This window comes from Myxine glutinosa, chromosome 2 (assembly GCF_964187855.1).
Source record: "Myxine glutinosa chromosome 2, kmMyxGlut1.1, whole genome shotgun sequence".
Lineage (NCBI taxonomy): Eukaryota > Metazoa > Chordata > Myxini > Myxiniformes > Myxinidae > Myxine > Myxine glutinosa.
Window position 1 is genome coordinate 245,413,669 of NC_136262.1, and position 27,398 is coordinate 245,441,066.

Genomic DNA, 27,398 nt, shown 5'->3' on the forward strand with positions numbered 1-27,398 from the left:
TCCAGAGGTGCGAGAAAAGAGGAATGAAGGAGTGAAGGTGAGCAGAAAGTCTTGATTTTGGCAGTTTAACCATAAGAGGGTTGCAGGCAGATCTTGTGCGACCTGCAGGAATATTTGGGGGACAGAGCCCAGAGAGAGCTGGGGGGGCAAGGCCAGAGAGGAGTCGGTAGAAGACGGAAAGACCACCAACCTGCCTGCGGTGAGTGAGTGAAAGGCCCTTGGAGTTAGCTTCATCGCGGGAGATTCCAATGATTCTGAACGCTTTGGTTTCAACAGCGTGAAGACGAGCTCGGTGTGAGGCAGGAGCACCAGACCAGAGGGGAGAGCAGTATTCCATTGAGCTGCGGATGAAAGCCTTGTAAGTGGTGAGGAGCTCAGGTGTACCAAGGAAGGACTTCGCACGACGGAGGATGCCCAGTCGGCGACTGGCTTTGGAGGCCAGATTTGAAATGTGGTTTTCCCAGGAAAGATCATGGCAGATAGTGAGACCCAAAAGATTGAGTGACAGAACTTCTTGGAGAGGATTATTCAGAAAGTGGATGGGAGGGTTGTCCAGTCGGTCTTTTCGGAGAGACATCGTAAGAGTGTGAGATTTGTCATGATTGAAAGACATGTTCCATTTGTTTGCCAGGTCTGTGATTTTGTCCAGGTCTGCAGAGAGTGAGGAGGCTGCAGACTGCCGATCTGAGGGATGAGGAATGGAGCGACAGAGAGTAGAGTCGTCAGCAAAGAGATAGAGAGGATTTTCAAGAGAGTCAGAGAGATCATTGATGAAGACCAGAAAAAGCACAGGGCCCAGAACACTGCCTTGGGGAACTCCAGCCTGAACAGGAAGAGGAGATGAGAGAAACCCATTCAGGGCCACATGCTGCCTACGACCAGAGAGGAAGTCCGCCAGCCATGCGTGGAGATTTCCATGGATACCAAAGGAGGAGAGTCTGGTGAGCAGAGCGGGGTGCCAGGCCATATCAAAGGCACGTGAAATATCAAGGGAGACAGCTCTAATTTCCTGTTTGGCGTTAAGGACCTCCATCCATTGTTGAGAAAGCAGAAGCAGCATGTCCAGAGTAGAGTGACCAGGTCTGAAACCAAATTGATGGTCAGAGATCAAGCCATTGGAGAAGAGGAAAGATTTCATATCTGAAGCAATGATGGATTCCATGACTTTGCTGATAATTGGGAGAAGGCTGATTGGTCTGTAATTGCTAGGATCTGTTTTTGCACCTTTTTTGTGCAAAGCGGTGATGTTGGCTGATTTCCAAGCAGATGGCAGATGACCTTGAGCAAAAGAGAGGGTGAAGAGAACAGAAAGAGGGAGTGAAAGAGCGGAAGAACATGATTTTAGGACCCGTGGGCTGATGCCGTCAGGACCAGTTGCAGAATCAGAGTCGAGGGTTGACAGAAACTTTTCCACCTTGTCAGGAGGAAAGGACACAGAGTCCAGGAGCAGCTGGGTACGACTGGGTACGGTGGGTACAGAGAGGGATGGGTTTGGGACACAAGATTTAGAGGCAAACACAGAGTTGAGGCATTCAGCTTTTTCACGTGCGGAGTCAGCCATGTAGCCATTTGAGGTGAGGGAGGGGATGGAGGGGGAACAAACACCAGAAACAGATTTGACCAGACGCCACCAGGATTTGGAAGAGGGAGACAGATAAGAGAGTTCGGTCTTGAGAACGGTGAGATATTGTTTCCTGGCTCTCCTGAGGGTGGACACACACTTGTTTCGGGCTTTGTGAAAGGAAATGAGATTTCCTTCCGTTGGATTTTCTTTCCAGGAGACGAAAGCAAGTTGTTTCTGGGCGACAGCCTCACCACAAGATTCCGTGTACCATGGACGGGAGGAAGGGTATGACAACTGAAGACGAGATGGGATAAATCTGTGCATGAGAGAGAGCAATTTACTTTGAAAGAATTCCCAGGATGAGTTGATGTCAGAGGCGGTAGAGATGGGAGACCAGTCCAGATGATTGATGGCTGCTTGAAGACTGTGCCAGTTGGCCTGAGTGAAATGCCAGACTCGTCGATGCTGAGGAGGCTCTCTGAGAATGGTCAGAGAGATGTCCACTTTAACAAGCACATGATCAGATGAGCCGATTGGAGCAGAAGAAGAGCAGCAGACATTTTCAGGGAAGTTAGACATAACCAAGTCCAGAACAGAAGATGCTCCGTTGACTGAGATCCGGGTCGGGAAATTGACAGATTGTGTCAGTCCCAGTGAATCGCAGAAGTCCTTTGCTGAAGAGTCATGGCTGGTAAGAGAGGTACCCACACCCAGCCAACTGGCATGGTGACAATTGAAATCACCACATATGAGGAAGAGAGAGTTGGGATGGGTAGATAGAAGTTGGTCCATATTATCAGACAGCGAGATGTAGATGGAGTCATCACTGTTTGGTGGACGGTACAACACACATATGAACAAAAGGTGGGAGCGAAGGGGAAGCCGTAGCCAAAGGTATTCCTGGGGGTGAGGTGGAGAGAGTGCAGTGGAGGGCGAGTGAGGAAGAGATTTTTTTTTATAAAGATAGCAACCCCACCTCCAGGATGAGGCTCAGGTCTATCATACCGGAGGAGGGAGTAACCTGGGAGAGATACCAAGGCATCAGAGACATCATGAAGGAGGAAAGTTTCTGTTAAGCAGATCACATCTGGTTTGTCAGAAGCAACCTGTATGGAGAGATCAGTCAAGTTTGAGCGAAGGCCCCGGATGTTTGAGGTCCATACCGTTAATGAAGAGGAAGGGGGAGCATCGGATACAGAACGGGGGGGGGGGGGGGGAGGGGTAGGGTAAGATGTGGAAGAGGAGGAAGAGGTAGGGAGAGCTGTTGAAGGTGTGTCAGAGATTTCAGAGATTTCAGAATAGCTTGGAGAAATGGAAGAATGGGGCGGACAAAAGGTTTGATGGAGATTGGGTGAGGGACAGTGAGGTGTTATTTGAGGAGGGGGAAGAGCGAGGCAGAAGGTTGGGGGAGATGAAGGTGAAAGTTGGAAGGGGGAAGAAGCAGGGAGGATGCTTTGAGGAGGAGGGGTGAGAGGGGAGTCTAGGAGGGGAGGAGCGAGGGAGAGTCTCGGAGGGGAGGGGTGTGCGGGGAGTTTAGGAGGGAGGGGAGGGAAGGGGCAAGGGGGGAGATTTGAAAGGGATGGGTGATGGGGAAGATTTGGAGGGGAGGGGCAAGAGGGTAGATTTGGAGGGGAGGGGTGATGGGGAAGTTTTGGAGGGGAGGGGTGATGGGGAAGTTTTGGAGGGAAGGGGTGATGGGGAAGATTTGGAGGGGAGGGGCAAGGGGGAAGATTTGAAAGGGATGGGTGATGGGGAAGATTTGGAGGGGAGGGGCAAGGGGGAATATTTGAAAGAGATGGGTGATGGGGAAGATTTGGAGGGGAGGGGTAAGGGGGTAGATTTGGAGGGGAGGGGTGATGGGGAAGTTTTGGAGGGGAGGGGTGAGATTGGATTTTGAAAAGTGTACGATTCATGGGAAACGAACATTTTTTGCAAAATGAGTTTGAGACCTTCGAGTCAAAAATACGTTTGAGGACGCTGAAGGAGGGGTGGAGGGCTGGAGAGTTTAGGGAATGTAGAAAAGAGGAACTGTAAGAGATGGTATTATTTATTTTTTTTGGAATGAATAGATTTGGTGAGCAAGACGAAAGCATCCTTTTGTAGGAGAAGAAGAAAAAGGTGTTATAATATATGACAGAAAACAGTTGTTCAGGGGAGAGATTAAACATTTCTAACCACGTGATCGCGTGATCACGAACAACGTGAACGAAGAACGAACGAACAAATAAGAACAACAAATAAACGAATAAGAACTGAGAAGGAAATTTTTTTGGGGGGTTTTTTTTTTTGAGTAGAGATATTAAACAAGGAAGTATGGGGTGAACGACTGGGACGAAACAGAGAACGAAAATAATTGCAGACGAACCGCTGAGAAAACAAAACCACAAGGTCGGAGACGGTAGCCTAAGCCTACTAGTACTAGTACTAGGCCTCAGAATACTCGACATGCATTAACCGACGATTGTGTATACATGTACGAAAATTTAACACCGAAAATTTTCCTAAAGACATGCTATAGGTACACACACCGAAAGACAGATACAGTCTCGACAAAAACACAATTGTGAAAAAATTACTTAGCTTCGAAAGCGTGAGCGCATGGACAGCTTCAAGTTTGTTATGGACAGAGTTTGTTATTCTGTCTGTTTGTTTGTTTGATTGTTTGACTGTCAATCACCTAAAGGTCATAATTTTAAACCGATCTTCACAAAACTTCACCAGATGGTAGAGTTTGCTATACTGAAGAGGCCTATTGATTTTGAGGTCAAAGTTCAAAGGTCATCTTGGTCAAATTTCTAAAATTGCCATTTTTCATCTGAAAAATCATCAATTTTCATCTGAAAAATCATCAATTGAACAGCATTTGCATATTGAGTCACTAAATAGGGAAACCAACTATTTTTGAGGTCAAAAGGTCAAAGGCCAACTCAAGGTCAAACTTTCAAAATCATCAATTTTCATCTGAAAAATCATAAATTGTCATCTGAAAAATCATCAATTTTCATCTGAAAAATCATCAATTTTCATCTGAAAAATCATCAAATTTCATCTGAAAAATCATCAATTTTCATCTGAAAAATCATCAATTTTCATCTGAAAAATCATCAGTTTTCATCAGATTGACTTGAAAATTCAACAGCATTTGCACAGTGCTCACTGAATTGGGAAAACCAACTATTTTTAAGGTCAAAAGTTCAAAGGTCAATTCAAGATCAAACTTCTAAAATCATCCATTTTCGTCGGAAAAATCATCACTTTTCATCCTATTAAATTGGAGTTTAAACAGCAATTAGATGGCGCATCACTGAATTGGGGAAACCAACTATTTATACGATCAAAAGGTCAAAGTTAAACTCAAGGTCAAACTTCTAATATCATCAATTTTCATCTGAAAAATCATGAATTTTAATCCGATTGACCCGAGCTTTGATTAAGATCGTCAAATTATAATCTTAATGAAATGGACAATTTGATGTATCCATGGCAACTTTTTATTTTGGGGAGGGGTGTATTTTGCAAGTATCGTGCTCAGCATGACGTCTTCGTGTTTATTTATTAGTTATTCCATCTGTCACACGTCTGAAGTATCTGTTCTGTACCTTTAAAAGCATTCTCGAGTACATGCATCAGGTACATGGTTACACTGTCCTCAGAAGCGTACAGGTCGTGCTTGGCACGCGTACGGGCCTGATGTGCAATTTCAGAGCCACTGGAGGCACGGGTAAGCCGATAAGTGTCACTGACTCACACTTGCTTTGATGGGGGTGAGCTCTTCGGCAAGGGTCAAGTCTTCACCAAACAATCCGAAGAAGCTTGCCAGGGATAAGGTCCCCTGAATTCAATTGCACTCTCAAACAGACACGCACGTGAAAGAGTTCCAGACCCTCAAGGTGTGCACCATTGATGTGGTACAGTGTAGTGTAAAAGAAGATGTAATATTGTCAGGTGAGACTCATTTAGCAAATGGGGTTTTTACATAAGGTGTCATAGTATTTCCTCGTCGAAGAAAAACAACCGACAATCCGGTTAAACTGCGCATTCCATCCTTTAAAAAAAAATACAATGACGGTTCTTCACGCAAAACAATCCGAGAATTCTCTTCGCCATTGTCTCCCCACCTTGCGCCCTCCTGTACGGAAGCTTCTGCAAGCCCAGACAACACCTGCACTTCACTTAAGACTGCGGATGCCCCACCCCAGCGAGCCGGCACCCACGCACAAGGCGGGCCGCATGCGGTAAGCCATCGGTGGTGGCCCAACCCGTGCTGCAGGTCCGCCATTTGCCTGGTCGTGATCCATCATCTTCATTTAACATGCTCGGTCCGAACGTGAAGAGGATCCACAAAACGAGTCGCTTACAGGTAAGAAAAGTCTTCCGAGAAAAAGAAAGTTTCATTCGAAGTTCCTGGAGGGCTCGAGAAGCGAATGACTTCAGTCGTGGCAATTTGTTGTTGCAATTTGTTGTTGCAATTTGTTGTATGCTGCTGGATGATGTATTTTATAAAAACAAGGTAGACCTTTTTGTGGATGCTCACCTTTACCAGAAATGGAGACCTATTGTGTTTTGGGAGGGAAAGTTAGGATTCTGGGTCTGGTTGTACCTGGAATCTCGATTTGTTAATTCATAAGAACGATTGGGAAATGCTGCTTGAAAAAAGGTCACGTGTTTGTGTAATTGCAGGGATAGTTCGTGTTTGGGTTGTTAGATGTTAGATGTTAGCATCTACTCATGGGAATGGCTACAGATGCTTGAAATGGAGTTTCACTTGTACGCACGTTGTACGTGGATTCCAGCGTATCGAGATGAGAGAGAAAACGGTCTTAATAAATACATTTTGGTGTCCATTATGGAATTATTCCATCCAGAAGACATGCGGACACAATCCGAGGCAGCATGAGGGACTGATAGAAGTTTTGCATCGATGAATTTGAAGTTTGTATCGTGGATCGACCACACCTCAGTCAGCATCTATTAAATGTCTCTCCACTGCAGGAATATCTTATATTCCCAGTACACTCAGTACAGGTCTTCCAGGTCAAACCAGGTGATGGTCTATGGTCAGCCTTTTTACCTTTACACTACTTGTGTGGACCACCTAGGATTACCTTCTACTACTACTACTACTACTATTACTATTACTACTACTACTACTATGACAAATAAAATTATAACTACTACTCAACCTACTAGTAGTCTATTACTACTACTACCAGTCAACCACTATTAATACTACGACTAATACTACTACTACTACTACTACTACTACTACTACTACTACTACTACTACTACTACTACTACTACTATGACTACTATTACTACAACTACTAGTAGTCTATTACCGCTAGTAGTCTACTACTACTACTACTACCACTACTACTACTACTATTACTACGAGTACTACTACTACACCTACTACTAGACTATTATTACTACTAGTCAACTACTATTACTACTACTACTAGTCTATTTATTAATACCACTACTATTAGTAGTAGTCTATTACTACTACTACTACTACTACCACTCTATTATAAACTACTACTAATACTACTATTACTACTCGTCTACCACTACTACTACTACTACTACTACTACTACTACTTTATTATAAACTACTACTACTACTACTACTACTAGTCTACTACTACTAATACCAGCCTATTATTACTACTAGTCAACTACTATTACTACTACTACTACTACTACTACTACTAGTACTACTACGACAATAGTCTATTACTACTACTTGTCTACCACTATTACTACTAGTACTACTACTAGTACTAGTAGTCTATTAGTCTATTATTACTACTAGTCAACTATGACTACTACTACGACAATAGTCTATTACTACTAGTAGTACTACTACTACCACTGCTACTTGTTTATACATAATGTTGATCAGACAATCACAAACAAAACACCAAAAAGAAACCAGAGCGACAAAGAACAAAGTTACTTTGTCAGATTTTCCCAAACAGCTCTGTCACCTGCGGCGGATTTCAGTTTGTCCGTATTCAGCCCATTGTCCCTGCAGACAATATTAATCAACGTCACGTTCGGCCGACCAACTCCCCTTTCTCGTGGCTTCAAAGGGCGGACGATATTTGCTGCTTCTTCTTCGTGCAGGAGGACATGACCCACCAATCTCAAACCTCCCTTCCTCTCAACATCAGAAATTTTTGGCAAATTAACATTTAGTTCAATGTTTGTGACGTGGTCTTGCCAACGGATGTTGAGTGTTTTATGGAGGAGCTTGGTGTAGTTGCCATCGATTTTACGTGCCCACGACACACCCATACAGCAAGATTGATTCAGCGTCTTTGGGCTCCCTGAAAAGCGCTATATAAAATAAATGCATTATCTATATAATAATAGCGTAAGGACTCGACTTTGTTATCCCTTTTACGCCGCACCCAGTGACCCGATGACCACGGCACTAATGGATTTACGATCTACGAACCGCGCTCTTTGTTTATCACGTACAGACATACTCGAAAAATCTGAATTAGCCGACGTTGGGGCCCAAAAGCATCCGATTAACTGCCGATACGACGCCATCTTACGACGCCATCGTATTGGCGTCTGCTGGGGTGAAGGCGAAGCAAGCCGTCCGCTGATTGGACAGTCGAAGGCGACAGCAAGCCGTCCACTGAGTGGACAATCCCAGGGTGGTGCTATGCCGATTCCTATTACGAATCCATTCATTTTTCAAAAGTATATCGTAGCGTTGTCATTTAAGTAGATTGCAATAAATACGTTGTTCATATACGCACTCTTCATTCTCATCTTTCTTCCTAACTCTTACTCGGACAAGCAAATCCCCTATGCCATCCATAATGGTACACTCTATCCATACACCGCATCCTCCCTTCCGTGGATGTTCCACGGGTTTCAGCTCGTTATTATTATTAACTGTAGCTTTACATAGCCGGATGTGGGTGCTTCGTTTCAGCGCCAAACTTTCTCAAGCTTGTTTGCTGCTGCCCACACCTGTCCAATGCGGCAGCTGATGTCATAGGCAGTGTGAGTATATGAGTATTTGCAGTGCTATGGTCAGTGTGAGTATATGAGTATTTGCAGTACTATGCTTAGTGTGAGTATATGAGTGTTTGCACTGCTATGGTCAGTGTGAGTATATGAGTATTTGCAGTGCTATGGTTAGTGTGAGTATATGAGTATTTGCAGTGCTATGGTCAGTGTGAATATATGAGTATTTGCTGTGCTATAGTCAGTGTGAGTATATGAGTATTTGCAGTGCTATGGTTAGTGTGAGTATATGAGTATTTGCAGTGCTATGGTTAGTGTGAGTATATGAGTATTTGCAGTGCTATGGTCAGTGTGAATATATGAGTATTTGCTGTGCTATGGTCAGTGTGAGTATATGAGTATTTGCAGTGCTATGGTTAGTATGAGTATATGAGTATTTGCAGTGCTATGCTTAGTGTGAGTACATGAGTATTTGCAGTACTATGCTTAGTGTGAGTATATGAGTGTTTGCACTGCTATGGTCAGTGTGAGTATATGAGTATTTGCAGTGCTATGGTTAGTGTGAGTATATGAGTATTTGCAGTGCTATGGTCAGTGTGAATATATGAGTATTTGCTGTGCTATGGTCAGTGTGAGTATATGAGTATTTGCAGTGCTATGGTCAGTGTGAGTATATGAGTATTTGCAGTGCTATGGTTAGTGTGAGTATATGAGTAGTTGCAGTGCTATGGTTAGTGTGAGTATATGAGTATTTGCAGTGCTATGGTCAGTGTGAGTATATGAGTATTTGCAGTGCTATGCTTAGTGTGAGTATATGAGTATTTGCCGTGCTATGGTTAGTGTGAGTATATGAGTATTTGCAGTGCTATGGTCAGTGTGAGTATATGAGTATTTGCAGTGCTATGGTCAGTGTGAGTATATGAGTATTTGCAGTGCTATGCTTAGTGTGAGTACATGAGTATTTGCAGTGCTATGCTTAGTGTGAGTATATGAGTATTTGCAGTGCTATGGTTAGTGTGAGTATTTGAGTATTTGCAGTACTATGCTTAGTGTGAGTATATGAGTAGTTGCAGTGCTATGGTCAGTGTGAGTATATGAGTATTTGCAGTGCTATGGTTAGTGTGAGTATATGAGTATTTGCAGTGCTATGGTTAGTGTGAGTATATGAGTATTTGCAGTGCTATGGTTAGTGTGAGTATATGAGTATTTGCAGTGCTATGGTCAGTGTGAATATATGAGTATTTGCTGTGCTATGGTCAGTGTGAGTATATGAGTATTTGCAGTGCTATGGTCAGTGTGAGTATATGAGTATTTGCAGTGCTATGGTTAGTGTGAGTATATGAGTAGTTGCAGTGCTATGGTTAGTGTGAGTATATGAGTATTTGCAGTACTATGCTTAGTGTGAGTATATGAGTATTTGCAGTACTATGCTTCGTGTGAGTATATGAGTATTTGCAGTGTTATGGTTAGTGTGAGTATATGAGTATTTGCAGTACTATGCTTAGTGTGAGTATATGAGTATTTGCAGTACTATGCTTAGTGTGAGTATATGAGTATTTGCAGTACTATGCTTAGTGTGAGTATATGAGTATTTGCAGTACTATGCTTAGTGTGAGTATATGAGTATTTGCAGTACTATGCTTCGTGTGAGTATATGAGTATTTGCAGTGCTATGGTTAGTGTGAGTATATGAGTATTTGCAGTGCTATGCTTCGTGTGAGTATATGAGTATTTGCAGTGCTATGCTTAGTGTGAGTATATGAGTATTTGCAGTGCTATGGTTAGTGTGAGTATATGAGTATTTGCAGTGCTATGGTTAGTGTGAGTATATGAGTATTTGCAGTGCTATTCTTAGTGTGAGTATATGAGTATTTGCAGTGCTATGGTTAGTGTGAGTATATGAGTATTTGCAGTGCTATGCTTCGTGTGAGTATATGAGTATTTGCAGTGCTATGGTTAGTGTGAGTATTTGAGTATTTGCAGTGCTATGGTTAGTGTGAGTATATGAGTATTTGCAGTGCTATGCTTAGTGTGAGTATATGAGTATTTGCAGTGCTATGGTTAGTGTGAGTATATGAGTATTTGCAGTACTATGCTTAGTGTGAGTATATGAGTATTTGCAGTGCTATGGTTAGTGTGAGTATATGAGTATTTGAAGTGCTATGCTTCGTGTGAGTATATGAGTATTTGCAGTGCTATGCTTAGTGTGAGTATATGAGTATTTGCAGTGCTATGGTTAGTGTGAGTATATGAGTATTTGCAGTGCTATGGTTAGTGTGAGTATATGAGTATTTGCAGTGCTATGCTTAGTGTGAGTATATGAGTATTTGCAGTGCTATGCTTCGTGTGAGTATATGAGTATTTGCAGTGCTATGGTTAGTGTGAGTATATGAGTATTTGCAGTGCTATGGTTAGTGTGAGTATATGAGTATTTGCAGTGCTATGGTTAGTGTGAGTATATGAGTATTTGCAGTGCTATGGTTAGTGTGAGTATATGAGTATTTGCAGTGCTATGCTTAGTGTGAGTATATGAGTATTTGCAGTGCTATGGTTAGTGTGAGTATATGAGTATTTGCAGTGCTATGCTTAGTGTGAGTATATGAGTATTTGCAGTGCTATGCTTCGTGTGAGTATATGAGTATTTGCAGTGCTATGGTTAGTGTGAGTATATGAGTATTTGCAGTGCTATGGTTAGTGTGAGTACGTATATGAGTATTTGCAGTGCTATGCTTCGTGTGAGTATATGAGTATTTGCAGTGCTATGCTTAGTGTGAGTATATGAGTATTTGCAGTGCTATGCTTAGTGTGAGTATATGAGTATTTGCAGTGCTATGGTTAGTGTGAGTATATGAGTCTTTGCAGTGCTATGGTCGGTGTGAGTACATGAGTATTTGCAGTGCAATGGTCAGTGTAAGTATATGAGTATTTGCAGTACTATATTGTCATTGGATATATCTGTATTATTCAGTCGTTATCAGGTGATATGTCTGACAGGATGGTGTGGATGTTGTGCATTGACCTTTGAGTTGTTTAATGTGGGTTTGATTGCCGACGTAACTACAAACTGTTGCTTTGTAAAACTTGCTCTTCCTCGGAAGGACGTTAAGCCGGATGTCACGTCTGCTAGCACTAATTGGCGGACAAAACAATCCCCAATCCCCATGGTCACTTTCACGGAGAGGAGGCGAGTTATTGCCCGACCAAATTACGAAATGACGAATTACTGCACTGACTTGGTTTGGAGAGGAGATGGCAACTGCCAGCTCGATTTCCCCACGAAATCGCCATCACGTCACGCCGATGATTCGGGAGGTCACGTGACAGATCATGATGATGATCAGGGGCAATGAAGTGGATTTTTTCAAACTCTTGTGTGGAATTGAATGTATTTGCAAAAGTCAAAAAGCCATTTGAACAGTTACACTGTATGTACTTGGAAATTCTGTTTTGCCTGGAATTCCAGTTGTTTTGGTGAATGTTCGTTAATTACATTTAGAGCCATGTGATGAATGGGAATAGGGGTCTAAAGTTTTTTTAGGGTCATAAATGGGTCTAAAGTGTTTAAAGAATCAAGGCTCTTAAAAGGGCCAAATGGAGTCTAAAGGTGTCTTAGGACGAAAGAGCAAAAGGGTCAAAAGTGTCCAAATGGTCTTAAATTGGCCAAAGCGTCTTAAAAAATCAATAGGTCTGAAAAGTGTTGAAGAAGGTGTATATGTCTCAAAAGGGTCGAAATGGGTATGAAAGGGTCTAAAGGGTCTAAAAGGTCTTCAGGGTCTAAAGGGATCGAAGGGGGTGTAAGGGTCAAAGGAGTTTAAAGGATCTAAGGGTTGTAAAGGGTCTAAAAGGGTCTACAGGGTGTAAAGGAGTGAAGGTGGAGTGAAGCCATTACCTCGGGTTTGTAAATATATTAACTCGGGAGTGCAACACGGCAGTAACGGGCCAAATGACCTCCTCCCCCACCCCGCCCCCCTCCCCTCTCCCACCGCCCCCCCCCTCGCCCAATTCAGCTGCAACGTGGTTAAAAATCTGACGGTAGAAAGTTTCGTTGTCATTAACCTTGGGAGCTCAAAGCAATATGATACCAAACAAAGATCAAAACAACAACTCACCTTGATGTGAGGATGAGGTATTTGAGATAACCATTGGAGGTTCACCCGTTGTCAAGTGGCGGTTTGTAGTTGGCGTCACGTGGGTCCTTTTTTCTACAAATTATTTTTTCACCTTTGAGGCTGCTGTTGTTAGATGAGTAGTAAAATCACCTTTAAAACGATGTGTAGGTTGCGTTTGTGCAATTTTCGGTTTTTGAATAATTAGCGCATTTGAGAGGTCACGTGACTCCTTTTTTTCTGAACTTAACGATCATGGTAATATCTTTATTAAGAGTTGTTTCCCACATATGATATTTGATGATCGGAGCTCACCATCAAACTAATTATATCGATATCCGGGTTGAAATCCGATAAAAATTGGGCTTTTTATAAAGATCGGAATATGTGGATCGACCCTCAGAGATCACGGCGAAAGGTGGCGGCTCAGATGTTTATAATTTATGAATTGTGAGAAAATAACTGTTTTAAAACCCCTATTTAGATGCAGGGTGGTAAAAGATGTTATTCTATAAAGTTTTGTGCTGATTAACCTTTGGAGCTCAGAGGAGTAGGTTCACAAACAAACAAACAAACGGACATTTCACTTATATATATGATTTTTGTAGGTGTTTGTTTTTTTGTAGGTTTTGTAGGTCTGTTTCTATCTGAATTTTGTAGGTGTGTGTGTGTGTGTGTGTGTGTGTGTGTGTGTGTGTGTGTGTGTGTGTGTGTGTGTGTGTGTGTGTGTGTGTGTGTGTGTGTGTGTGTGTGTGTGTGTGTGTGTGTGTGGTGTGCATGCGTGCGGCATGTTTTTTTTGTGTAGTTCTACTGGAGCTTTCTGATATGGAATTTCTGATTTGTGTAGTTCTTGCGAAATGATTGTTATGATCTCCTGAGTTAATTAGGCTAATTAACTACAAAGTATCCAGAAGAATTCCCATGTTTCTAAACGCACGCCATGTTAAGGTGTACAGAGCAGCTTAATCGGTCCTTCCATGGCATGCCATTCTCATTACTAAATAAATAACAAAAACAATGATAATATTTTACAAAGCATTTATTCCAACTCAAGCACTATAGCAGGCAGGTGTGCTGCAAGGCCATGAAAGACGATGAAAATTTGGTCCATTTGGACCAACGGGCTCACTAGTAGTTATAAAAGACCTGTGCACTCCCATGGTGTGAAATGATGGCGACGACAGACTGTGTGCTGGGCAAAGCCCGGCACCGCCATGCGCCAAGTTTGTGAAGCTCGAGGCAGGGGGTCTCCCCACAAAGCCCGGCACCGCCATGCGCCAAGTTTGTGAAGCTCAAGGCAGGGGGTCCTCCCCACAAAGCCCGGCACCGCCATGCGCCTCGGTTGTAAAGCTCAAGGCAGGGGGTTCCCCGCACAAAGCCCGGCTCCGCCATGCACCAAGGTTGTGAAGCTCAAGGCAGGAGGTTCTCCGCACAAAGCCCGGCACCGCCATGCGCCTCGGTTGTGAAGCTCAAGGCAGGGGGTTCTCCGCACAAAGCCCGGCTCCGCCATGCACCAAGGTTGTGAAGCTCAAGGCAGGGGGTTCTCCGCACAAAGCCCGGCACAGCCATGCGCCGAGGTTGTGAAGCTCAAGGCAGGAGGTTCTCCCTACAAAGCCCGGCACCGCCATGCGCCGAGGTTGTGAAGCTCAAGGCAGGAGGTTCTCCCTACAAAGCCCGGCACCGCCATGCGCCCAGATTGTGAGGCTCAAGGCAGGGGTTCTCCCCACAAAGCCCGGCACAGCCATGCGCCTCGGTTGTGAAGCTCAAGGCAGGGGGTTCTCCCCACAAAGCCCGGCACCGCCATGCGCCCAGGTTGTGAAGCTCGAGGCAGGGGGTTCTCCCCACAAAGCCCGGCACAGCCATGCGCCCAGATTGTGAGGCTCAAGGCAGGGGGTTCTCCCCACAAAGCCCGGCACAGCCATGCGCCCAGATTGTGAGGCTCAAGGCAGGGGGTTCTCCCCACAAAGCCCGGCACAGCCATGCGCCCAGATTGTGAGGCTCAAGGCAGGGGGTTCTCCCCACAAAGCCCGGCACCGCCATGCGCCCAGGTTGTGAAGCTCGAGGCAGGGGGTTCTCCCCACAAAGCCTGGCACAGCCATGCGCCTCAGTTGTGAAGCTCAAGGCAGGGGGTTCTCCCCACAAAGCCCGGCACAGCCATGCGCCCAGATTGTGAGGCTCAAGGCAGGGGGTTCTCCCCACAAAGCCCGGCACAGCCATGCGCCCAGATTGTGAGGCTCAAGGCAGGGGGTTCTCCCCACAAAGCCCGGCACAGCCATGCGCCCAGATTGTGAGGCTCAAGGCAGGGGGTTCTCCCCACAAAGCCCGGCACAGCCATGCGCCCAGATTGTGAGGCTCAAGGCAGGGGGTTCTCCCCACAAAGCCCGGCACAGCCATGTGCCCAGATTGTGAGGCTCAAGGCAGGGGGTTCTCCCCACAAAGCCCGACACAGCCATGCGCCCAGATTGTGAGGCTCAAGGCAGGGGGTTCTCCCCACAAAGCCCGGCACAGCCATGCGCCCAGATTGTGAGGCTCAAGGCAGGGGGTTCTCCCCACAAAGCCCGGCACAGCCATGCGCCCAGATTGTGAGGCTCAAGGCAGGGGGTTCTCCCCACAAAGCCCGGCACAGCCATGTGCCCAGATTGTGAGGCTCAAGGCAGGGGGTTCTCCCCACAAAGCCCGGCACAGCCATGCGCCCAGATTGTGAGGCTCAAGGCAGGGGGTTCTCCCCACAAAAGAGATCAGATTGAACAGCGGAATGTGAATTATTTTATTAATGGTAAATTTTGCTATTTTGGAATTGACGGCGCTTGTGTTTCTGAATGAAAATGTCCCACACATCATGTGGGGATATGGTGACGTCATGGTGTATGTTCATGAGGGCCAGAGATGCCATCCGACTTTCTCCCATGGAATTTCTTTGGTAGGTCTTCAGACGACGCAGGCAAGAAAATGAGCGTTGGGCCTCACAGGAGCCCACAGGGAGGGTGCATACAATATGGAGTAGGACTTTGATGGATGGAAATTCGTCTCCATCTACTGCGCAGAAACAATCCATGAATGTGCTTGGAAGCGTGTTGTTGGGCCTCCTTCTCCAAAACATCTGCCAGTCTCTAAGCTCATGTATCAGTCCTGCGGGATGTTCCATGTCGTTTTTCCAACGCAATAGCTTCTGATGTCGGGCTGGAATGTCGCAGGTATCGGCGATTATCGCAGGTGGCATCAGCAGAAACAGATCACTACCTTCCCGATTTTCAGCACAGAATCGGGCGTCCATTTCCTGGCTCAGGTGGTCGAGAAATGGAATGGACACGTTTCTGAGGTTGAAGAGCAAGGGAGTATCGGCGGCAGTGTTTGGACGATGGATTTGTCGTTTTACAACTCTCGGCATTGTGACGTCACCTCCGACAGATTCTACCATGGCCTCGGCGTGATCGAATCACAGAGAGAATTCAGTTTCAGCATTTGACCGGAGTTGAGTGAGCGCGTCCTTCTTGTCGTCAATCATAGAGTATGCCTCCAGCACATCCATGCCGTTGCGTTGCAGCTTGTGGGGGCGGGGGCGGGGGGTGCGCACCCCTGCATCCTCCTCCTGGATCGAAGGGGGGGTGCGCACCCCCTGCACGCCCCCCCCCCCTGGATTCGCCACTGGTGTATGTGCTGATTTCGGAATGGGGATGTTTCCCCAAACATCACAGTTTGTCACTGGGGGAAAGGAAGGTGTCAGAGCTGCAGTCAGATGATGCCATATTCATGGGCACAGCCATCTTGCTTTCGCTTGAATTTGTCCACAAATAGCAGAGGAACTGTTTACAATTTAAATCATTGATTTGAGGCTATAAGAGGCGATTTCTGAAGTGATGTAAACATAAAGTTAAATTCGAAGTTTGTACAATTTGGAGATGTTTTGTGTCATTGTAAGAGAGAAGGCTCCTCTGGAAGACAGAGGGTATTTTGTTGGAGTCACTCAGTCAAGTATCACATTTTTTCTTTGATTTCAGTCGGATGAGAAAATGATGGAATCGCAAAACAAACGACAAAGCATCTGAAATACAAAGCCCATCCGCGTCCGCTTTGTATTCAGACTTCTTCTTCTTCCGTATGCGAAACATGACATAAACAGCTAAAACGAACAAATACAAGAAATTGACGATTTTAGGCGACCTTGACCTCTGATTTCAAAAGCAATAGGCTTCAGTGACCCAATATGCAAAGCTTGCGCAAATTTCAACTCAATTGGATGAAAATTGACGATTTTGTGCAACCTTGACCTTTCACCTTTTGATCTAAAAAAATAATAAGCACAATTGGCTTCTAGCATTTGATTGGTGAACCAATTCAGTGACCCAATATGCAAATTCTAAAAAATTTCAGATCAATTTGATGAAAATTGACGATTTTATGTGACAATGACCTTTTGACCTTTTAACCAAATTATTAATTTATCTTCTCCAAATCCTCATAATAAAGCTTTGTTGAAAATTTGATGACAAAGTTTAAATGGTAAATTAAAATTTCAGGTAAATTAGATGAAAGTTCATGATTTTAGGTGATGCTGACCTTTGACCTTTTGACAAAATTATTAATTTGCCTTCTCCATATTCTCATAATAAAGCTTTATTGAAAATTTTATGACAAAAGCTCAAATGGTAAAAACGTTATGACCCGGACACACACACACACACACACACACACACACACACACACACACACACACACACACACACACACACACACACACACACACACACACACAACACACACACACACACACACAAACACACACACACACACACACACACACACACACACAACAAACACACAAACACACACACACACACACACACACACACACACACACACACACACACACACAGAAACACACACACACACACACACACACACACACACACACACACACACACAAACACACCGTAAAGCCATTGAAGCATTTCGTCACGAGGAGAGGTTTAAACAGATAGTAAAAGGCTTTGCATGTAAACGGCAGTTATTGCTTTTTTATGATGTAAATATTGTATGCAAATGTACACGTACCTGTACCTGTAAATACCTGTACCTGTAAATGTACCTGTGTTTGGTCACGGACCAATGACACCAGTCAGTGAACTTTCTCCGCATTACAAAGGATTGCCGTTCGTAAAATGGTTAATAAAGAATGATTATGCTCGCAGTAAGAGTTAAAATACGGGGTAATTAAAGAGCAGGAAATGGGGAAACGCACAGACAGGTGAGATGGAAATAGCGCAGGAAATGGGTTGGGGAAGGGGCGCAGCCAGCGGACAGATAAGGCGGAGTTAGCGAACAGAGAGGGCGGAGTTAGCATACAGAGAGGGCGGAGTTGGCATACAGAGAGGGCGGAGTTAGCGTACAGAGAGGGCGGAGATAGCATACAGAGAGGGCGGAGTTGGCATACAGAGAGGGCGGAGTTGGCATACAGAGAGGGCGGAGTTAGCGTACAGAGAGGGCGGAGATAGCATACAGAGAGGGCGGAGTTAGCGTACAGAGAGGACGGGGTTAGCGTACAGAGAGGGCGGAGCTAGTGAACAGAGAGGGGCGGAGAGACGAAGAGGCATCATCAGAAGGTGTCGAGAGTAAGTCGTAAGTGAAGTTGTAGTTGTAAAGGAGAACATCTTGCGATTACAGATCAGATGTGTGTATTCGAATGATAACCTTTCCATCTGGTCTCGCTACGTTACTTGTGTGATCCACTAAATTACCTAATCAAGGGGCAGTGCCCGGCTCTGGGGGAAAAGGTGCCCATCGTGTGAAATATGTACCAGGTAAGTCACTTGGTTTTGGTAAATCTCCGCTCATATAAAGGTGTGCTGTGCTTTGTCGTGCATGGTTGTGGAAGGCGGGAGATTGTTGTGTCGCTCCTTTAATATGGCCTGATGGACCCATTGGAGGAGACACAGTTGTTGATTGTGAGTACAGGTAGAACGTGAAACCAACGCTGCGTTTCCACCTGTACAAATAGTTCCGAGACCTCTGCACGGATTGGTTTCGTGTATCCATTGACTGAGCGTGCCGTGAACCGGTTCCGTGCCGACATTGTGTCCTTTATCTTGTTCTTAATTACGAGGAAACCCTTAATAAGGAGGAAAACTGTTTAGTTATAGATCTATTTATATTCAGGACCCAAACGTCTCTTTTTGAGGTTTTAAACATTTTGCTTCGACCTGGCGTTGAAACCTTTCATGACATCAATTTTTGCAATACAAGTATCAGGTGTGCTGGCAGAATAGCTTGTAGGTAATGCGCTACTCGCTTCTGAGCTCTGTTAGCCTGGGTTCGAATCCCGACCCAGTCCTACGCAAATAGCATGCGAGCTATCTCGGGCAACCTGAACAAAAATTACTGCCCCAACTGACTGCTGGAAGGCAACGGCAAACCACCTAGTGTTAACCCTTGCCGTGAAGCTGAATTGGCAGCACTGAATCTGCCTTCAGGTGCAGTAACAGAGTTAGTTTACTTTAGTGGAGCATCAGGTGACCCATCACACAAACATTGCTGTCCTCAGTTCACAGCTTGAACAATAGAGCATGTCCAGAGTAATACTTAACGTGGCATACCTTTTAACTGAAATATGGAACATACATCAACTATGATGTGGAGAACAATATTACTTTGAAGGAACTGAACATAATGTATATAGAAAATAAGAAGAACAACCCAAAATGGTGGTCGTGATGCGAATTGTGCAAAACAACAATAATGGACCGACTGAACAGCATCATTTAATTGTGTTATGATCATCCTGCTCCTCCTTTGTTATTCAATATAAATAAAAATTAAATTAAATTGTGCAATTGTGTGCAAGGATATCAATAACGTACTTACCTGTATGATGTACCTCCTGTTGGCACTTGATGTGGATTGCTGACGAGGCTGATGATTGTAAGTTGGATTGAAACTACTGCACCACATCTTGAAAACCTTGAGAGAAGAGCAGGACTGATGTTACAAAACTGTTTTTCAAGCAGAATAAAATGTGGATAAAAGGTGATATTTTGAAAGACTTTTTGATATTGAATTGAAATGCCATCTAATATGATCGGCGTTCAAGGTGCTCATCGAGTCAAACCATGAATTTTTTTAATTTTCTTGATATATAAGTAAATTTAATTAGTAAGGTGGTATATTAATGTACAGTCGGACCCCGCTATTCACGGTTCTGCTATTCGCGGTTTCTGCGTATTCGCAGGTGATAAAATGCGACCTGTTTCTCTATTCGCGGAAAAGTGTCCCGCGAATTCGCGGTTTATTTTCTATTCATGACCGTGTTCTCAAATTCGCGGTTTTTTTCCCTATTCACGGCCTTGTTCCGCAAATTCGCGGTTTTTCCGGGGCGCAAAAATAAAAATGCACGAGCTGCTAGCTTGACATAAAAAAAACCCATCTTTCACCAGAGATGCATAAAGCAGCTGGACATATGCAAAAAAAAATCTCTATGAGCCGCGAGCATGACCTGGTTCTACATTCACTGCTGTGTGCTTTGCATTTTCATGGCTTTCGCGGCCGTGAATTTTAGCCGCACTATAATTGAGAGCCTCATGGGATATTCCACCAGCTGCATAACACATCATCCCTGCGAGTTACTGTACAGAATGAAAACACTCCACAGTATCTATTAGTGCAATTAGATGTCTTCCTTGTCCCCATTCAAACTGACACGGCATGCATTCACGGATTTTCATCGACATACGCAGGATTTGCCTCGCCATTTCCGGGATTATTGCCGACATTCGTGGGATTTGCCTCACCATTTTTGGGATTATTGCCGACATTCGCGGGATTTGCCTCGCCATTTCTGGGATTTTCATCGACATTCGCGGGATTTGCCTCGCCATTTGTGGGATTATCATCGACATTCGCGGGTTTTGTCTCGCCATTTCTGGGACTTTCATCGACCTTTGCGGATTACCATTGACATTCTCAGGATTTGCCTCACCATTCGTGGATTTTGCCTCGCCATTCGCGGTTTGGGGATTTTTGTTACTCTGGAACCTATCCCCCCTTTTTCCATTGAAAGAATGCCCCGCTATTCGCGGTTTCGCAATTCGCGGCATTTTCCAGGAACTTATCCCCCGCGAATAGCGTGGTCCCACGGTATTTATTTTTACTTGTTTTTACCTTATTATGTCCATCACTGAAGGTGAATGGAGGTTGTTTTTACCCCTGTCTATCTGTCTGTGAACAGGATATCTCAAAAAGTTGTGGACAAAACTTGAAGAGGTAGTGTATGTCACAAGGACAAAATGATTAAACTTTGGTGATTTGAATCAGATAATTTTTTGAGAAGATTCAAATCCAGATCAGATAATTTCTTGAGTGATTCTTCACCATTGAGAGACAGGGCTCGAACCAATATATAGCACAATATCTCAAAAAGTTATGGACGGATTCAGACGAAACATGGTGGACAGGTTGGTTGTGTGATAAGGACAAATCAATTCAATTTTGGTGAAGATCCGAATACGCATCCGTTTACGAGAATATTTTAAAAAGTAATTCTTCACCATTCAGTGATAGGTCCAAAAACAATATGCAGCATGATATTTCAAAAAGTTGTGGACGACCTATGACAAAACTAGGTGGATGAGTTGGTTGGGTGACAATAACAAGCCGATTTTGTTTTGGTTCAGGTGCGCATCCTGATCTGGCCTAACAGTGGGATACAAAACGTGTATTCTTCAGTGTGGCAGAGGTATGCTCTCTACCGAGTGCCGTTGTTGTTGAACCTTTTGAAAAAAAACTTTTTGAGACTTTGGGTATCTCGATTGAATAACTTTTAGAATGCCCCACGTATGTGTCTTACAACGACAGGCCATTGCCAAGAACTGTATTCCAACTGATTGGCTGTTTTTGAAGCAGCTCCTTACACAATGCACCATGAAGCCCTCATGAGCGATTACATGTTGGACCTGGAGACGATTACGATTGTGATCCCACTGGTTGTAACATTACTGGGGAATAGATGTGCTAGTTAAGATGGGAATTTTGAATTTGTTCAGGGTGCTGACAATCACCTACGCCTCCTGAAATACATGGTCGGAGTTTTAACATTCACCGACTAATGCTAGCAGATGGAACCGCGCAGCTTCACATCTCACCCAAGGGATGGCGCACTCATTGCTGCGATGCCCTTCCTGCCAAGAAGTATTCTATTTATAGGCATGTCGAGAATCAAACCCAGATGAAACATCTTCCCAGAAGCAAGTGCGCCGGCTCTACGCCTCCTGCCAAACAGGTATCATGAGTGAAACTGTGATCTTGCCCACCGGTATGGCATCAGTACATTTCTATGAAAGCTCAGTCATATTCCGTGTCTAGAACGTCTGCAAGAAAATGGAAATGCAGGGCTTCACGGCGTAATGATGTCTCTTTTAACGTCAATGAAGGAGACAATGTTTTTGTTTTGTTTTGCAAGGCATGTCAATCTGACTCGAAGCATCAGGTCGAGCGTCGTATCAGCGCATCCCTTGCGCGTAGAAGCTTCACAGCATTCAACAGGCCTCTTCGTAAACTAGATTTCTAATTTTGTTTAACAAAATAATTAAAAGTGTTGAAAGTGTTTCCATTTCATGCAAATTGAAACTTCACATTTAACGTGCTGAATGACAAGGCCTAAATATAATGCAATATTCATAATCTCAGGCTGCATAATGGGCTCTTTTTGTTTTGTCTTGCCTTCCTCTCGAGGGACGTTAAGTGAGCTGTACTATCTACATTTCCTTGTTAGTTTTCGAAGTTTCTTTTTTTAGAAGAAAGGCCAATACTTTGTTTGAATAAAATATAAACCTGTTTTTGTTTGTAAGGCTCATAGAAGAGCTGTCACACACAAGTCGCCCACTCGCTTGCAGACAGAGACAGCAGGTAACACAGGACTTGGCATCAGACAAACAAGGCCATTCATCTTGGGGAGTGGGAGGAGGAGTAAGGCCACACTTGGTGTCGGCGTTGCCACCTAGTAGTGGTGTTTTCCCACCGCAATTAACAGTACACTTTAAGAGAGAAATCCCCTTCCCCAAGCAATGCCAACCCATGGGGTTTGTCTGTGCTTTATACTCTAAGTCTAAATGATGTTCGTTAAGCAAGGATGCAGCACGTTCCATTTTATGGAGTCTTTGGGATGACCGCCGACCACCCAGACTCGGTGCAGATGTCCTAACCATTATGCCCCTGAAAATCCAAAATACCATTATCCCTCTGAACATGGAATCAGCATCTTCATGAAATCCCATAGTGATTCTCCAATAGGAAATGATTGTTTGAGCGGCTAATCAACTTTTTGTGTGATTGAGATGAAGCTTTCAGTCGGTTTTTGATATTGCTGCCTTATCCTTTATTGGTTCTTGCTTGAGTTCTAACTACTCTTCTCATGTCTTTGCTTATTTTTCATCAGTATTTTTGCATTAGATGTTTATTATTAATTAAGTAATTTATTTATTGACTTATTTGGAGGAGGCTGCTCACCTTCACTCCTTCATTCCTCTTTTCTCCCACCTCTGGAACAAACTCCCTCACTCTCTTCAATCCCACTCCTCCCACCAGGTCTTTAAAACAGCTGTTCACCACCATCTCTTATCTTCCCCCATCCAAAACCGTGATCTTTTATACCCCTGCTAATTTCACCCCAAATCCACTTTTTTGAAATACCAACTTCTTTCCTGGAGGTCCTTGGTGTCCTTGTGTTTATACTTCTCCCACCCCCCGCCCCCTTCCCACGCCGCCTCCCCCCAAGCCCTCTCCCTGCCACACATTCCCGATGTCCCTGCTCTCAAATGTTGTGTTTATGTGCTTCCCCTTCTCTCCCCATCTTGTCTACCACTCCCCTTTTTATATACTTTGTTTGTTTGTCTGTTTGATTTGTTTGTGTGATAAATGTTAGCTCTTTCACGAGCCTCGATTATGTATACAAAAAAAAATCAAAAAAAAAATTGAGTTTTGGTAAATTACATTTTTTGTATTATTTTTTGTATAGCACTTGTATCTTGACTGCATGCTGACGATTGGTGATGTAGCAGTTATAACATGGCTTCCCTGCTTTAAATATGGCAGCCAGCCACGCTTTGGTCTTATTTTTATTTGTTACCCCGTGCGCACGAAGGGAAAAGCAGGGTTAAGCAATTTGTTCACTTCTGTCTGTCTGTCTGTCTGTCCACAAACGTCAGGTTATGACCGAGGAACACATCGATTTCAATTGGGTTTTATTTTTTATATTTTGTATACAAGATCGAGGCTCGTGAAAGAGCTAACATTAATCACACACAAAAAAAATCAAGCACACACATAAAACATATAATTAGGGGAGCGGTAGACAAGATGGGGAGAGATGGGGAAGCACACAAACAAACACAACATTTGAGAGCAGGGATATCTGGAGATCTGTGGGAGGGAGAGGGCTTGGGGGGAGGAGGCGTGGGGAGAGGGGGGGGGGGGAGTATAAAACACAAGGACACTGCAAGAATTTCCAGGAAAGAAGTTGGTATTTCAAAAAAGTGGATCTGGGGTGAATTAGTGGGGGTAGAAAATATCAAGGTTTTGGAAGGAGGAAGATAAGAGATGGTGGTGAACAGCTGTTTTAAAGACCTGGAGGGAGGAGTGGGAATGAAGAGACTGAGGGAGTTTGTTCCAGAGGCGGAATAAAAATAGGAATGAAGGAGTGAAGGTGAGCAGAGAGTCTTGATTTTGGCAGTTTAACCATAAGAGGGTTGCTGGCAGATATTGTGCGAGCTGTCAGAATATTTGGGGGACAGATCCAAGAGAGAGATGGGGGAGCAAGACCGGAGAGGAGTCAGTGGAAGACAGAAAGACCACCAACCTGCCTGTGGTGAGTAAGTGAAAGGCCCTCGAAGTTAGCTTCATCGCGGGAGATTTCAATGATTCTGAAAGCTTTGGTTTCAACAGCGTGAGGCAGGAGCACCGGCCCAGAGGGGAGAACAGTATTCCATTGCGCTGCGGATGAAAGCCTTGCATGTGGTGAGTACCTCAGGTATGCCAACGAAGGACTTTGCACGATGGAGGATGCCCAGTCGGCGACTGCCTTTGGAGGTCAGATTGGAAATGTTGTTTTCCCAGGAAAGATCATGGCAGACAGTGAGTCCCAAAAGCTTGAGTGACAGAACTTCTTGGAGAGGATTGTTCAGAAAGTAGATGGGAGGGTTGTTCAGTCGGTCTTTTCGGAGAGACATAGTAAGAGTGTGAGATTTGTCAGGATTGAAAGACATGTTCCACTTGTTTGACCAGTCTGTGATTTTGTCCAGGTCTGCAGAGAGTGAGGAGGCTGCAGACTGCCGATCTGAGGGATGAGGAATGGAGCGGCAGAGAGTGGAATCATCAGCAAAGAGATAGAGAGGATTTTCAAGAGAGTCAGAGAGATCATTGATGAAAACCAGAAAAGCACAGGGTCCAGAACACTGCCTTGGGGAACTCCAGCCTGAACAGGAAGGGGAGAGGAGAGAAACCCCTTCAGGGCCAAACGTTGACTACGACTCAAGAGGAAGTCCGCAAGCGATGCGTGGAGATGTCCATGGATACCATAGGAGGAGAGTTTGGTGAGCAGAGCGGGGTGCCAGACCGTATCGAAGGCACGTGATATGTCAAGGGAGACAGCTCTAATTTCCTGTTTGGCATTGAGGCCCTCCATCCAATGTTGAGACAGCAGAAGCAGCATGTCCAGAGTAGAGTGACCAGGTCTGAAACCAAATTGATGATCAGAGATCAAGCCATTGGAGAAGAGGAAAGATTTGATATCCAAAGCAATGATGGATTCCATGATTTTGCTGATAATTGGGAGAAGGCTGATTTGTCTGTTGTTGCAAGGATCTGTTTTTGCACCTCTTTAGTGGAAAGCGGTAATGTTGGATGATTTCCAAGCTGAAGGCAGATGACCTTGAGCAAAAGAGAGGGTGAATAGAACAGAGAGAGAGAGTGTAAGAGCTGCAGATCAGGATTTTATGACACGTGGGCTGATGCCGTCTGGTCCATTTGCAGAATCAGAGTCGAGGATTGACAGAAACTTCTCCACTTTGTCAGGAGAAAAGGACACGGAGTCCAGGAGCAGCTGGTTATGACTGGGTACGGTGGGTACAGAGAGGGATGGGTGTGGGACACAAGATTTTAAGGCAAACACAGAGTTGAGGCATTCAGCTTTTTCACGTGCGGAGTCAGCTGTGGAGCCGTTTGAGGTAAGGGAGGGAATGGAGGGGGAACAAACACCAGAAACAGATTTGACCAGATGCCACCAGGATTTGGAAGAGGGAGACAGGTTTGAGATTTGGGTCTTGAGAGTGGAGAGATATTGTTTCCTGGCTCTCCTGAGGGTGGACACACACTTGTTTCGGGCTTTGTGAAAGGAAATGAGATTTTCTTCTGTTGGATTTGCTTTCCAGGAGGCGAAGGCAAGTTGTTTCTGGGAAACTGCCTCACCACAAGATTCCATGTACCATGGACGGGAGGAAGGGAATGACAACTGAAGACGAGATGGGATAAATCTGTGCATGAGAGAGAAAGCAATTTCCTTTGGAATAAATCCCAGGATGAGTTGATGTCAGAGGCGGTAGAGATGGGAGACCAGTCCAGATGATTGATGGCTGCTTGAAGACCGTGCCAGTTGGCCTGAGTGAAATGCCAGACTCGTCGACGCTGAGGGGGCTCTCTGAGAATGGTCAGAGAGATTTCCACTTTAACAAGCACATGATCAGATGAGCCGATTGGAGCAGAAGAAGAGCAGCAGACATTTGCAGGGAAGTTAGTCATAACCAAGTCGAGAAGAGAAGATGCTCTGTTGACTGAAATCCGGGTTGGGAAATTCACAGATTGTTTCAGTCCCAATCAGTCGCAGAAGTCCTTTGCTGATTATTATCCATGGCTGGTGAGAGAGGTACCCACACCCAGCCAACTGGCATGGTGACAATTGAAATCACCACATATGAGGAAGAGAGAGTTGGAATGAGTAGATAGAAGTTGGTCCATATTATCAGACAGCGAGATGTAGATGGAGTCATCACTGTTTGGTGGACGGTACAACACACATATGAACAAAAGGTGGGAGTGAAGGGGAAGCCGTAGCCAGATGTACTCCCTGGGGTGAAGTAGAGAGAGGGCAGTGCAGGGAGGGTGAGGAAGAGAGTTTTTGATAAAGGTAGCAACCCCATCTTCAGGACGAGGATCAAGTCTATCATACCGGAGGAGGGAGTAACCTGGGAGAGATTTAAGGAATTGGAGACATCATGAAGGAGGAAAGTTTCTGTTGAGCAGATCAAGTCTGGTTTGTCAGAAGCAACCTGTATGGAGATATCAGTCAAGTTTGAGCGAAGGCCCCGGATGTTTAAGGTCCATACCATTAATGAAGAGGAAGGGGGAGCATCGGATACAGAACAGGGTGATGGGGGTTAGGGTAAGATGTGGAAGAGGAGGAAGAGGTAGGGAGAGCTGTTGAAATTGTGTCAGAGATTTCAGAATAGCAAGGAGAAAGGGAAGGATGGGGCAGACAAAATATTTGATGGTGATTGGGTGAGGCACAGTGAGGTGTTTTTTGAGGGGGGAGGGGCAGTGCGAGGAAGAAGGTTGGTGGAGATGGAGGTGAGAGTTGGAAGGGAGAAGAAGTGGGGAGGATGCTTTGAGGAGGAGGGGTGAGAGGGGGAATTTGGAGAAAAAAAGGAAGGTGGGGAGATTTGAAGGGGAGGGGTGAGGGGGGAGTTTGGGAGGGGAAGGG

At 44.7% G+C, this 27,398-nt stretch overlaps 1 protein-coding gene across 9 annotated transcripts in view; it reads left to right on the forward strand.

Moving 5' to 3' along the window:
- The window catches only part of KNDC1 (kinase non-catalytic C-lobe domain containing 1), a 1,149,158-nt gene that overhangs the window by 907,273 nt on the left and 214,487 nt on the right, over window positions 1–27,398 (forward strand). For 4 of the 9 annotated variants that reach the window (XM_078772405.1, XM_068108891.2, XM_078772406.1 and 1 more), the window contains exon 1: window positions 5,767–5,924. The exons of 3 other annotated variants lie outside the window; for them this stretch is intronic. In XM_078772405.1, coding sequence (XP_078628531.1) covers window positions 5,877–5,924 — 48 coding nt within the window. In that variant the 5' untranslated portion in view covers window positions 5,767–5,876. Of the gene's footprint in view, window positions 1–5,766; window positions 5,925–18,202; window positions 18,460–27,398 lie in introns of those variants that run through there. 2 more of the 9 variants (XM_078772408.1, XM_078772407.1) reach the window with 2 other exon arrangements.